Raw genomic sequence first — 13,748 nt, 5'->3', positions numbered from 1 at the left:
TTTAGAGTTTGCAATGTAAATATAATAAAGGTTTCGCTCTAAAAAATACCAATATGTAATATAAATTTTAAAATTGAGACACATGTAATTAAATACTTTTCTTCTTAATGAAAATTCCGTAAGATGACACGTTGCCACTTTATTTTTTTTTTTAAAAAATACGACAAATACAAACTTATTTTTGCGAATGAGCATAAATATTACAGTCGATTGCACGAAGTAAGAACTGGTATATAATTTCATAGAGTGAGTCTATGGAACTATGCATATCACGGGTTGTTACCGTGCTACGGCTCTATATTTGATTTTTCAAATCCTAACAGTCGATCCGAACCGTTCATCTTGTTCTCCATTTCCTTCGATTTTTTTCATCAAGATGGGCCGAATCCGAATTTAGATGTCTATGCCATTTTATTGGACTGGATAGAACTTCGAGCTAAAGTCGGCCCATTAGGGGTTTGAGGCCTTCCCTGATTTGATAAATCAAAGGCCTACGGATGAGGGGTTCTACCGTTCTAGTCTCTCACCTCGCTCACTTCCATGAATCCAAGCTGTTGCAAACGCCATTAGCAGGGAAGGAGCACTGCACGAGCTCAACCGTACAATGCCTTCTCCTATCCAAAATCCTCGCCTCCTCCTTACCTCGACGCGTATACCGCTTTCTCTCTCCTCTAAAACTCCTTGTACCCACCGTTGCCTCGCCTCCCTGCCCTCTCTCTCCCCTCAAACACTTGCCCCTCAGAGCACCACCTCTTCCATTCTCTCAATTCGCGAGTCCCTCCTCTCTGGACGTAAGAAAGCTGTCGAAATCGCGGCAGAGTACCTTGACCGAATCCGGCTAACTGAGCCGCAGCTCAAGAGCTTCATCCACTTGTCAGATTCTGTATTGAAGGATGCACTGGAGTTGGACCGGAAGGTAGAAAATGGAGAGGTGGTGGGGCCTCTCTCTGGGGTTTTGGTAGGGGTCAAGGATAACTTGTGTACTGTTGACATGCCTTCAACTGGCGGTTCTCGAATTTTGGACGGGTATAGACCCGCTTTTGATGCAACGGCAGTTAGAAAGCTGAGAGAGGCTGGTGCAATAATTGTCGGAAAGACGAACATGGACGAGTTTGGAATGGGAAGCACCACCGAAGGCTCCGGGTTTCATGTATGCATTTTTTTCCTATTTAGTTTTATTATTGATTGTTTTAAATTTATAGTTTCCCCTGAGAAGGGAATTTCCAATTGAAACGTATATATTCTTTGGAGTTAGTTGACTCAGATAAATAAGACTGATCTCTAATTTAGCACTACGGATATAATTAGACACGCATAATCAATCTTAATAACATGAAGATAAGATGATAATAATTATATCATTCTGATAATACAAACTCTGGTACATGTTCCCGCCAAAGCTTTATGTAAACTTCTATTATTGAAATAAGCTAATCATCTGACAGCACTTGATGTTTCTCATAGCAATTCTTACACAAAGAAAAGTTCAAAAAGTAAAACAGATATTCACTTGTAGGTGACCAAAAACCCGTGGGACACATCACGTGTGCCTGGTGGTTCTTCCGGTGGTTCAGCTGCCGCTGTTTCAGCCAGACAATGTGTTGCCTCTCTTGGGAGCGACACTGGTGGAAGTGTCAGACAGCCGGCATCATTTTGTGGTGTAGTGGGGCTGAAGCCGACATATGGTCGCGTGTCTCGCTTTGGGCTCATGGCTTACGCCTCATCACTGGATGTGGTTGGCGTGTTTGGTTCCTCAGTTATGGACACTGCTATTGTATTGTCTGCTATTGCAGGCCATGACAGATTAGATGCCACTAGCAGTAGTCATGTAAGCATATTTACACTTAATTACTGCATATTTATACTTGTAATGTTCATGTGTTGAGGAAGTCCCCCACCATACAAACAATTTTGTGATTAATCATTATACTGTACATTGATTCTAACAAACAATTTATTCTGTAGGAAGTACCTGATTATTCATCTGAAATGGTATCTCTGGATCAGCTCGATTCAAAGCCTTTGAAGGGTTTAAAAATAGGGGTCATTAAGGAGACTCTTGGCGATGGTATAGAAGCAGGGGTTGTGTCTTCGATTAAAGCAGCTTCTTCACATCTTGAGCAGCTAGGATCTATTGTGGGTGAGGTTAGTGGTCCCTTTTCTGCTGCTTATATCAATAGCTTTCATGATCTCATCCATTGTGCAAGGAGGAGGTTTCAAATGCTTCCATTTTCTTAAATAACTAAAAAATAAAAAAATTCAAATATCAAAGAAAACCATTAGATGTGATCTATTTCACTACAAATTAAAACTTGTGACATTTTGACTTCGTTTTGGTTAGTGTTAAAAGCTTGTACAGATTTATTGATGTGGATAATTTCTGATTCTTAAGATATTGGTTGCCATCAAAATTCAGTCAGAATGTCAAAAAAAAAGTATGTGCATGCAGAGGAAGTAATATAGATTGCATCTGACGGCTTTATTTTGTTAGTTGATATTTAGATTTTAGTTATTAAGAATATAAAAGGTGGTGGCATTTAAATCCTCCTCTTTTGGGTAAACAATTTATGTTATTTTATTTTGCTGCTTGAATTCAGGTATCACTGCCTTCTTTTGACCTCGGTCTCCCAGCATACTATATCTTAGCCTCATCAGAAGCATCTTCAAATTTAGCACGCTATGATAGTGTTAGGTGACTGTTCTTCAGTGCCTAGAGGTACTTTTGAATCTATCATAAGTTGCGAAGATCAATCTTACTCCTGTAACTTACCAGGTATGGGCAACAAGCTGATGCTGATGATCTAAGCTTGCTCTATGGAGATTCCCGGGCTAAAGGTTTGGGGCATGAGGTACTTTGATTTCTTCTTTTCTTGTAGAATTATAATCGTCTTTCAGAATTACCTATAGTTGAGAGAGTCCTGAAAATAATCTTATGATATCATTTGTTCAGGTAAAAATGAGAATATTGATGGGAACATATGCTCTCTCCGCTGGGTACTATGATGCATACTACAAGAGGGCACAGCAGGTAAATAACCACAATAGTTTGGAACCTGAAAGCTTTTTATTAGAATTCATTGATAAAAAAAAATGAATGAAACCAAGTAGTACAAAATGAAAAGTGAGTTATAATGAAACATCATAGTTTTGTTTTAGGTGAGGACGTTGGTTCAGAAAAGCTTCAAGGATGCTCTTGATCAATACGATATTCTCATTTCACCTGCTGCACCATCTGCTGCATATAAGATTGGTATACTCTCTCTCTCTCTCTCTCTGACCTCCCCCCCCACCCAACCCTTGGCAAATTCTAATTGCTTATGTTGCACCAGGTGAAAAGACGAATGATCCATTGGCGATGTATGCTGGTGATATCATGACGGTAGAGAGTTTATCTCCATCTCCAATAATCTTAATTAAATTATTCTTGTAGTTGTGAGCTTGAGTTATATATATATATATATGAAAAAGTATGCAAGACTACCTATTGAATCCATAGTAACCACTAAGGAATATATAACGCAAGTAGGTTAGATTTAATTATTGTACTTACAGTAAACAAAAAAAAGACCAAGCTTTTAGCACTGGATTTTGAAATTTTCTTTGTTCTATTTTTTTAGTGTAAAAAGTCTGAAGCATTTGTTTGTTTCATATCTAATGCTCTGATATCTGTTCCAAATTTGTAACCATAGATTATTTTCTTCAAAAGAGTAATTTAAGGACTTTGAGTTTTCCGCCTTCTTTCTTTTCAAAATTCTCTTGGTTCATCTCTGATTCTCAAAAGAAATGTGGATTAACTCTTTCGAGTTATAATTTCATCAACACTTGTGTCATAACATTCATTCAGTGCATTGCTTGGTTTCAAGACTGCAGATAATTTGTTCTACGATTTTGTTGCTTTTGACATTTAAAGACTACAATAAAGTAATGATTTTCTTAGCTTATTATTCTCTCATCTCAAATGGAAGTTGTTAGCTTTGAAAGTACTAACCTTATACAAACAGAGTGTTTGAAACAATAATCATTGGAACCAAAGTGTTTTACTCACTGCATCATAACTTACTGGCATTCGTATGATACTGGTAATATACTGGCATGGCATAATGCCTCTTGTAGGGACAAATTTTGATAATAGAGCACCACACCCTGTGAAAGATCTGATCAGGCAAGTAACTAGTTGTCACTGTTTATGTTATATTTATACTTTTTGTGTTTTCATCCAGGTAAATGTAAACCTAGCGGGGCTCCCTTCATTGGTAGTGCCATGTGGATTTGTTGAAGGTGGGGCCTCTGGCCTCCCAGTTGGCCTTCAGATGATCAGTTCCTCCTTTAGTGAGGTAGTATAATACGTAGTTTTGTTTATTGTAGTTGTTTCCAGGGACTGTTGTACCTGTTCATAATACCATACCAGGCTGCTTGTCTTGCTCCTCTCATCTCCTGTGCATATCAGCTCTGTGTTTTTACTGTTACCAAGCACTTCTTCGTCGTGTTTTTACAGTACATGCAACAAGATTTATAAAATCATGTTACTTATGTAACAAGGGATAACAATTTTGTAGGACAAATTACTTAGAGTGGGACACGTCTTTGAGCAGTCTCTCCAGGGTTACAATTTTGTCCCACCGGTGCTGTCAGAAAACTAGGATTTGTTTGAGAACAATTCCTCTTATGAAGAAACCGATTGTTACAAAATTTTAGTTCATATGTTGTTTTTTTTGGTCTCAGACATGTAGGCTATTTTAACCTGTCTGGAATTAATTATTGTATTATTCCATTCTTTATCAAGGGGCATATTGATGTGTAATGTCATCTTTTGTTGTAAATCCGCGTTGTAATGGAAAGGACATGGTCAAAGGAGCAAAAATTGAAGGTTTTTGTGCGCATCTTAATGCATTAATTTAATAAAAAAATAATTTTACAAAATTCTAAAAAAATAGTAAAAAATCTCCAAAAAAAAATGTAAATTTTGGTCTTCAAGTACATTTTAATATGAAAATCATGTTGATCGGTTCGAATTTGTCGATTGAACTTTGAGAATGCATATATGACTTATAAGCATATGTCATGATATGCTTGTAAGTCAACTCGTGATTTTATATAACATTTAAATTTTACGGTAAGTTGCAAAACTGAAAATATAATGAAGTCACTAAAAGCTAGCGGCGATGTTTGAATAGTCTCTCTTCAAAAACCTCAGAGTTTTTATCATTGGTAATAAATAAAAGAACAATTATATTACTCCCCCCATTCCATCCCCCGATTCCAAATTATTTTTATCTCATTTCAATCTCGTTCACATATTTCACGATATATGAGAAATTTTGCGAATCTAAAATCACGAACATTTTCTACGTAATTTTCTCTTTCAAATGAGATCCATGATGACATACTTTCGGACAAGTTATTACAGAAGTATTTATCCCTCATCGTGCAAGTATTTATACCTACACAGACATATGAAAGTATTACTATCAATTATTATAAGTATTTATACTGATATATGAAAGTATTAATATCATGTATTATAAGTATTTATACCGATATATGAAAGTATTAATATCATGTATTATAAGTATTTATACTGACATATGAAAGTATTAATATCAAATATTATAAGTATTATATGCAAAAAAATATTTTCAAGTATAGGTATAAATACTTGCACGATGAGGGATAAATACTTCTGTAACGACTTGCCCGAAAGTATATCATCATGGATCTCATTTGAAAGAGAAAATTACGTAAAAAACGTTCGTGGTTTTAGATTTGCAAAATTTTTTATAGATCGTGAGAAATATGGACGAGATTGAAATGAGATAAAAAAAACCCACCTCTAAAAATGTGCATGGTCCCCCATGTGATTTGAGATTCCCCCCACCCTCCATGAAAAAAATGTGCATGGTTCCCTAAATACTTTCGTGCTTAGGGATAAATACTTTCGTTCTTCGAGATAAATACTTCTGTACGTAAGTATTAATACCTTATGAAAAAAAATGACAGCTGGAGTTTTTTGACATTTTGTGCGGGGTTAATTGCGGGGTTGGTTTTGCGGGGTTAATTATCACTGTCCTAAATAAAAGTATAGTGCGCACAATCTGGGCAAGCACAAATGAAGATTCTTCCGAGTTCCGACACTACATAGACACAAATCAGCACACAAAACCACAGGTTTAGAACCGTAGGAGATTCCGATTAAAAAAAAAAAAAAGTTTTTTTTTTTTTTTTTTTTCTGGTGGCACAAACGATTTATTAGTGCACAGATCACACTAACACAGTAACACTCGAAAGAAATTTGCGTTCTATTTTTTTAAGTCCCCATTTGATTTTTGTAAAATTTCAACATGTATTTTTGAATTAATAAATATAAAAATCGGCAATATATCCGAAATAGCATTAATATTTTTAGAAAAGAAACCGACATGTATGATTTTGGAAATCGTAAATGAAACCAAAATTAGAATGCCAATCAAAATATAATTAAACAATTGGGTAAATTTGACAGAGTCATATCCAAAAGTCGAACTTTCTCAAATACTTTTGTTGTTGTGCTAAAATAAGAATATAAATTTAGGTTTGTTGAAAATTATATCAAGAGAAATACGGTCTAGTAAAACACTACGATTAGTACATTGCAAGTATAAGAAATTTTTTTAAAAAAGTCTGATAAAATTAATCATAAATTTTAAAGACAAATAAAACAAAATATTGAATATAAAGTCAATCTAATATTATATACTTTATTAAAAGCTAGATTATAAATAAATTAATCCAAAGACCATAATTTTATAACTAAAACAATATCACACTACGAAGTCCATCAGTATGAAAAAAAAAATGAGAAAGTACCGAAAGATGATGAAATAAGTGAAATTTTCCAATATATTTTTTTATTCCTTTAAAATAATTTTCTTTGATAATATCAAATACAGATTATAGTAAATTTATGTAATTTTTTTCCATGAGATTAGAGTTCCTCAATTAATTGATATATCAAAACTAAATAGAAAAGATTAAGATGTGAGTTAATCTGCGACATCTTCTCTCCGTGCGGATTAACTTAATTCATATTTATTCTACTTGTAACTTATTTTTGTTATAAACAAATATTTATTTTCCAATATTTTACTCCAATGTAAATTAATTTAAACTATAATTTGATCTGTCAAAAATATAAAGAGTAAAATAAAATAAACAACTTAATTTTTATTAAGTTTTCTTAAATTTAAGTAGCAACCAAAAATAAACGTAAATTATCTTTTGCACACTTACAAGTTACATCACCTGATCTCTATTTTTCAACAAAAATATTTTATATCTTTAATTTATTGCTCAGAGAACAAACTACAAAGTAATAGCTGGTCCACAGACTCTAAATTTACACGTCTAATTTTTTCTTCCTTAACATGGGGTCCCACCGGGCAGTCTGATCCTCGTTCTTCGTCAGCAGTCAGCACCCTACCTCATGCTCCTCCCCAATCTCTCTTCCGATCATCAATCACATCCATTTTGAAGAATCGGTGCAAATTCAAATCTATATAATCAGTCTGTCACAGACAAACTGGGAAAATCGGTGAGTTTCTTCCGATGCAAGCGATTTTGCGCCGAGCCCAAAACGCTGAAAAATCGGTTTGGAAAATCTCCCAATCAATTGTCTGACAAGTGTTTGAATCTTAAACAGTGTTTGGTGATTCAATGGATGCACAGAGGAGACCGCCCAGCTTGGTGGATCTATGCACCAACGTTGCAATTGAGAATGTAAGGTACATAGGCAATGTTAGTGGATTGGATAACAATCAACTGGAGCGTATCCTGCCTCACTGCAATAAGACACAACTTGCGCATATAGAAAATTGCACTAAAGTAAGCTATAATTTTTACATATTTCCGTTTTACTCCTAATTTACAATTTATGCTAAATTTTAGTTCCAAATTTTCTCTTAGCCCCAATATCAATATTATATCAAGTGCTTCATGTTAATAAGTATGTTGTCAGCGTTCTTTATTGTGATAATTATTTGTATGTTTATATTACAGGGTATAGATCTCAGCCCTGTGACAGATAAACTATGGAAGAGATTCTATGAGATGGAATTTGGAGTTGATAATGCGAAGATGATAATTGAGAGGATGAATCGGAAGCAAGTTCAATTTACATGGAAGCGACTTTACGAGGTGATCTGTTTGTTAAACTCAAGTTGCAAATTTGAAAGCATTGCTAAAGCAAAAAGAAACGGAAAAGACCAGTAATGTGTTAGCACTGACACAGAAAATCACTTAAGCTCGAAATAGTTTATTGTTTGAATCTGGCATAATAAGATGGACATAACGGGACATTAAACTAATGCATGGCTTGTTTTCTTAAGTAAGACATTTAGAGAACCTGTAAGTATATACTAAAATTATCAAAGAAAGTTTCAAAGCTACTAAAACAAATCAATTAGCAGATCTAGGTATAATTTGTGAGATTAGTTGCAACTTGCAGTTCTGGTTCTTTATCATTTTAAATTGGTCGATAGGCGAAGGTTAGTTCTGGAGAAAGGCTAATACCTTGCCTTAAATCGAATTGAGCCCGGTGGGCATCTACTTCTATCCAACTGAATGCTGCAAGAGAAATGGGGATAGTAAGAATTATGCCCCAAAATTTGAAGGAGGTTCCCATAATTTTAAGAGAGGACAGGTACTTTGCACTTCAATTTGAGATGGGATTTATTTTGGTCCTCTCAACTTGGGCATGGAATTTTTCTATCCTCGGGAGATATCAAATCATATAAATAAGAAATAGATAGCTTAATTTTTTTACCTTGAGGTGCTTTCGCGGAACTCCATTTGGTTTACTCTCAGAAAGGTTAAATATATGTGGAGGTTCTGCATGAGACTTATAGGTCCGTTCCTATATAGATTTGAGATGAATCTAGTTTTAAATTAGTAACTTTAAAAAGTTTACATCTCAGCAAAGACAATTGTTACCCATGGTGACTATAGCCCAAGGTTCCAGATAGAAAGGAATTAAGAGAAGCTAATGAAAGAAAGACGTAGAGGAGAGATAAGGCTTACCCACCTGTTATGGTGTTTTCGGTCACTCAGCAGAGCTCGCCAAAATTACTTGGTAATTAGGGAAAGTGATCAATGAGAAAAAAAAAAAAACAGGTTGGTTTAGAAGAGGAGGGCTGATGTCTTTGTTTATTGATGATTCAATTCCAGTTCCCTAACCCTAAACTTAAGTTGGGTATTTGGGGAGGTAGTGCGGTTTTGAAGGCCCCTTTCTAGAAACCCTAACTCTAAACCTAATTCTGGTCTTAGTGGCAGTTTTGTGGTATGATCCTTAGGATATAAAATATTACCAGCGGCAGTGTGGTCCTGAAGATCCCTTTCTATGTAACCTAAGTCTAAATCTAATTCGGGTATTTGTGGCAGCGTTGTGGTATGGTCTTAGGATACTTAATATTACTTTTAAAAAAAAAAACATGGCTTTAGTAAAGTTGGGTGTTTGTTGATGGTAATGCTTTTAATGAAATCATTCGGGCAGTGACTTGTTTTAATTGTTTTTTTTAAACCAAACAATTGGTAATTCTATAGAAACTGTAGCCCCAGTGAGGTATGTTTTTATAGAAAGTAACTATCTTGTACTTTATGGGAGATCCTAATTCTAAAAGTTCCTTGGGTTGCCGCTGGTTGCAGCGTATTGGTTTTAGATGCCATCTATTTTATTTTATATTATTCTTTTTCCAATTTTGTATGGTTGAATAACTACACAAATACCTTTAAGCTTTCTTTATATTATAACTGCTGACAATTTTCTGAGTAGCTCCTGAATTTTTCTTTGCTTAAATTAGGCGAAAACGAAAGAGAGACAAGAAGCTGAAAATAAGATCTCTCAGAAGCTGAAACAGATTAATGCTGACAGTTTGGCCGGTAAGCTGATTTTTATTGTAATCCTGTTTTAGTTTGTAATAATTTTGTGGTTTTGATAGAACATGCTACTAGCCTACCCCAACTTGTTTGGGACTAAAAGCTTGGTTGTTGATGTAAGATAGAACATGCTACCAACTAATGATTTTTTTCTTTGGTTTATACCTTTACAACAACTTGAATTTTCACAAGTTTCTTTAACATTTTTTTTCCCTTTTTCACCTCTAATAAGCTGTCATTTATGTCTCTCTAATGAAGTTATATGAGCAAAGCTAGGGTGTGACGTGCTCACCAAGAGAGTTTGGTGAGCACAACTCCAAAAGTATATCGGATCGGCTTTAAACGACAAATCCAAACCGTTGAAATTCATGTACTTCATAAGTGATTCATAAGTGATGCATGTAAATGCAAAATTTTGAAAGTTTCAAATTCATTTGCTACATGTCAAGCAGTCAAAGAAATGAACCTTTTATAAGTTATTTCATAAGTTGTTTTATATATTCATTTTTCATCGTTTCTTTGACTCCTTGACCTTGTAGCAAATGAATTCGAAACTTTCAAAATTTTGCATTTACATGCATCACTCATTAAGTACATCGAAATCAACGGTTTGGATTTTCCGTTTGAAGCTGATCTGATATGCTTTTGGAGTTGTGCTCACCAAACCTTCTTAGTGAGCACATTACACCCTAACTTTGCTCAAGTTATATATTTCAAGCATGGGTCAATTGCTTCTTTAAAACTTCTTTTATTTTTCCTTCTTTCTTTTGGGAATTGCCTAAAAGATTGTCAAAAGTTAATTGTCATGCAGTAGTGAGGGAGAAAGCTTTGGGCATTGCAGGGTTTCTGGGTTGAATGTTCTTATATAGCATATGTATTAGGATTCTTCTTGCCATTAGTTCACGTAATCAAGATATATTTTGTATTGCTTATACACTCAAAAATCTGTCAGATCACCTGTAGAGAATTGTTAAATTGATAGAATAATAGTTGTACAATAACCAGATGATCTTTATATTATAATAATAACAATAATAGCAAAATCTCTCTTTCTTTATCATGGAAATGAAAGAGAACCTCCATACCTTCTCAAGGGGCTTTCTAATTACTAATAGCTTTTTTTGTCTCTCTTTTAACTTTTACAATTCCTCTCTTACTATCCAGAGAAGAAAAGTCGGCAGACTAAATTGACTGCCAAAATACCACCTCCAAAAAGAAGCTTTTGGGGAGGTACTTATGTTTTAATTTCCTATCTTCTAGAAAGTATAGTTTAAGTAGACTGATCCAAGGTTGTTGTACTGGTTGGAACGCCTTATTACTGCATCATGCACATATAATGATCTGCCTAGTTTCAGTGTCTTTTAAAATAAAAGTTTATATAGCTCCCAGTTTGGCCAAAAAAAAAACTACAAAATACAATATCAAATGGCCTCCTCCCCTTGAACGAAATAGTGTGTACTCCATATCTGTTCCATTCATACTGTATGGTAAAAGAAAACAAAATATGCATGACCATGTTGTATGAGCATAACATTAAACTTATCACTACAAGGTTTCTCATAAAATTTTCATGATGTCTTATGCCAGGGAATGGACCTAGTTTTTCCACCAACTACAAGAGCCCTTTGATGAAGAAAGCAAAGATAGAGCTCCTAAAAAGGTGCTCTCTCTCTACTGTTTGCTAAATTATTTTTTTGCTTCTCTCTCTCTCAACAGATAGCTCCTCGGCTTCTAAGAAATTGGCCCAATTGATCGTGTGGTTCTGACATGTCATGATCACTAGGGAAAAGTATTATTATGTTTTTTAGAGACCTGTTAAAGAAATACCCAATACCCCCAATACCCCCAAACTGATAGGCTGGAGAGTCTTTTACAAACAGTATCTCCACTGGACAAATGGGTATATAAATTGTAAGTCAGTCTGCTTGGATATTTAAGTATATTGACTTTACAAAGAAAAAGAACATACTTCATAATTGTATTTTTGTGGAACATGTCAGTAGTTTGGCGCTACCAGTATGTTATAAAGAACGTCTATAAAATTTATCAAATTTCAGTAAATTGATTGTCAGTATCAGCTATATCAATTTGACATGAAAAAAAAGTATATTATCTTTTATAAAATGATATTGGTATCAATACCATTTCGAAATCATGTACCCCGTTCTTGAATTGGTATACCAATACTATTTGAACTGTTGCTTAGGCTCCCTCAGTGTATGCTCTTTTGTGTTCCCTTTATATGTACAAAGGGATCTAAATGACAAAACTAATGTAGTCTGTTTTTTATGAAATATTGTTGTTTTCTAATGCTGAATATTTTCACATGCTATATCAACAGTCCAGAGATTATAAACCATAAGACCATGAAGAGAACACTTCAAAGTTCTTCGACCTCCATTTCCAGAAGGTACGAGTAACTTATTACATATATGTTTCAGTTTTTCTTTGCATAGTTTTGAGACAAGCTAAGCAATATATATTTATATGTTTACAGCATACCGACCCCAACAAGACCAAGTAATTATTCTAAAAGCAATGGAGCTAGCAGTTCAAGGTCATTTAATTCAATGTCAAGACGTTAGTTGCTGACAAGTTCTCTCAATCTACTTTTTTAATTAGATGGCATTCCTGGTTCCCCCTTGTAAGTTGTTTTTTATAGCTTTTGGCCATGTATCTCTCTACAAATAGTGCTAAGCATATATCGGCCCTGATGTTAAGAAAGGAAAGGGAGTTTATCCTCCCGGGAGTCAAGTCAGTGTACTAAATTGAGATCTCTCATAGTCCTTGCTTGAAATAAAAAGCTATAAGCTATTGTTCCCATCCTGTATTACTTATTTTGTTTTTGTTTTCCATTTTGTTTGTAGTCAACGATTTTTTAAATTATTTGTTGGAGTTGCATCAGAGATCCTGATTGGTAGCACAGATAAATTTTAGGGGCGGAGCCAGAATCATCATACTCTTGTTTGTTTGTTTGTTTGTATTTTTTTTTTTGGGGGTGGGCACACATAATACAATAAATTTAACACTGTTAATTGAAAAATAACCATTTACTGATAAGAATACTACATAGTAATTAGATTCAAAATGAGATCTTTAGTATAACATAGTCATTAGAAACACAAGGTACATGCATTACATTTGCTTTAGTTTTTCCTATTATCAGCCACTTTTTGATAATTTCTACTGTCAAAAGGAAAATTTGATGAAATAAGACTTCAATCGCCTCTATTATATTCACTCTGTAAGCACTAATCAAAATACGGTAACAAAAAAAATAAAACTAATCTATTTCTGCGATGACAATCGCCACCTCATTATCTATTGTAGCAAGCACCTCTCGAAACTAACCAAAAAATTGAAAAAAAGAAAAGAAAAGAAAGAAGTCAATAGTAGGAATCATCATTAGTTCACAGAAACAATTATTTTAATGAGAAAAAAGAGAGTAAAAACTGACAGGTCCATATACAGCTCCAAATAATATAGCCTGCACAAGTATCACAAGCAAAGGAACAAAAATTATGTGATTGATTGCTTGTTGTGTTTGATTTGGGCCTTGGATATTTAATCCAACTGTGCAGCTTGGATGTTTTCAAAAATATAGACTGTCCAAAATATTTTTAATCCATTCCATAATTTACCATATATATATATATATATATATATATCTTCTGTTGAATCCAAAATATGCGACCCATATGAACCACAGCATACAAAATCCATTGTTTGGGCTTTTGTCCAACCAGTGAGTGACAAATTATTTACTGTTAATACCTCATTTTTATTTTATTACAAATTTTCTATTTTTTTATTTTGAAATAATTCGAAAAAAAAAAACTAAA

The 13,748-nt window shown here is 34.2% G+C and overlaps 2 protein-coding genes across 2 annotated transcripts; both read left to right on the top strand.

Annotated features, from left to right (window-relative positions):
• The first annotated feature begins 477 nt into the window (after window positions 1-477).
• On the top strand, window positions 478-4,788 carry LOC144573814 (Amidase family protein). The gene is made up of 10 exons (XM_078323570.1): window positions 478-1,150; window positions 1,517-1,828; window positions 1,966-2,145; window positions 2,598-2,692; window positions 2,774-2,849; window positions 2,951-3,028; window positions 3,157-3,250; window positions 3,330-3,379; window positions 4,221-4,334; window positions 4,557-4,788. The coding sequence occupies exons 1-10, from the start codon at window positions 605-607 to the stop codon at window positions 4,638-4,640; spliced, it is 1,629 nt and encodes a 542-aa protein (XP_078179696.1). The 5' UTR covers window positions 478-604; the 3' UTR covers window positions 4,641-4,788.
• Window positions 4,789-7,407: 2,619 nt separating this feature from the next.
• On the top strand, window positions 7,408-12,812 carry LOC144573971 (transcription elongation factor B polypeptide). The gene is made up of 8 exons (XM_078323768.1): window positions 7,408-7,567; window positions 7,676-7,857; window positions 8,032-8,169; window positions 9,831-9,909; window positions 11,071-11,136; window positions 11,494-11,566; window positions 12,248-12,316; window positions 12,404-12,812. The coding sequence occupies exons 2-8, from the start codon at window positions 7,690-7,692 to the stop codon at window positions 12,489-12,491; spliced, it is 681 nt and encodes a 226-aa protein (XP_078179894.1). The 5' UTR covers window positions 7,408-7,567; window positions 7,676-7,689; the 3' UTR covers window positions 12,492-12,812.
• The last annotated feature ends 936 nt before the right edge of the window (window positions 12,813-13,748 follow it).

The sequence above is a fragment of the Carex rostrata genome, chromosome 22, assembly GCF_964058835.1.
Source record: "Carex rostrata chromosome 22, lpCarRost1.2, whole genome shotgun sequence".
Lineage (NCBI taxonomy): Eukaryota > Viridiplantae > Streptophyta > Magnoliopsida > Poales > Cyperaceae > Carex > Carex rostrata.
This window is presented reverse-complemented; position numbering and strand designations above follow the sequence as displayed.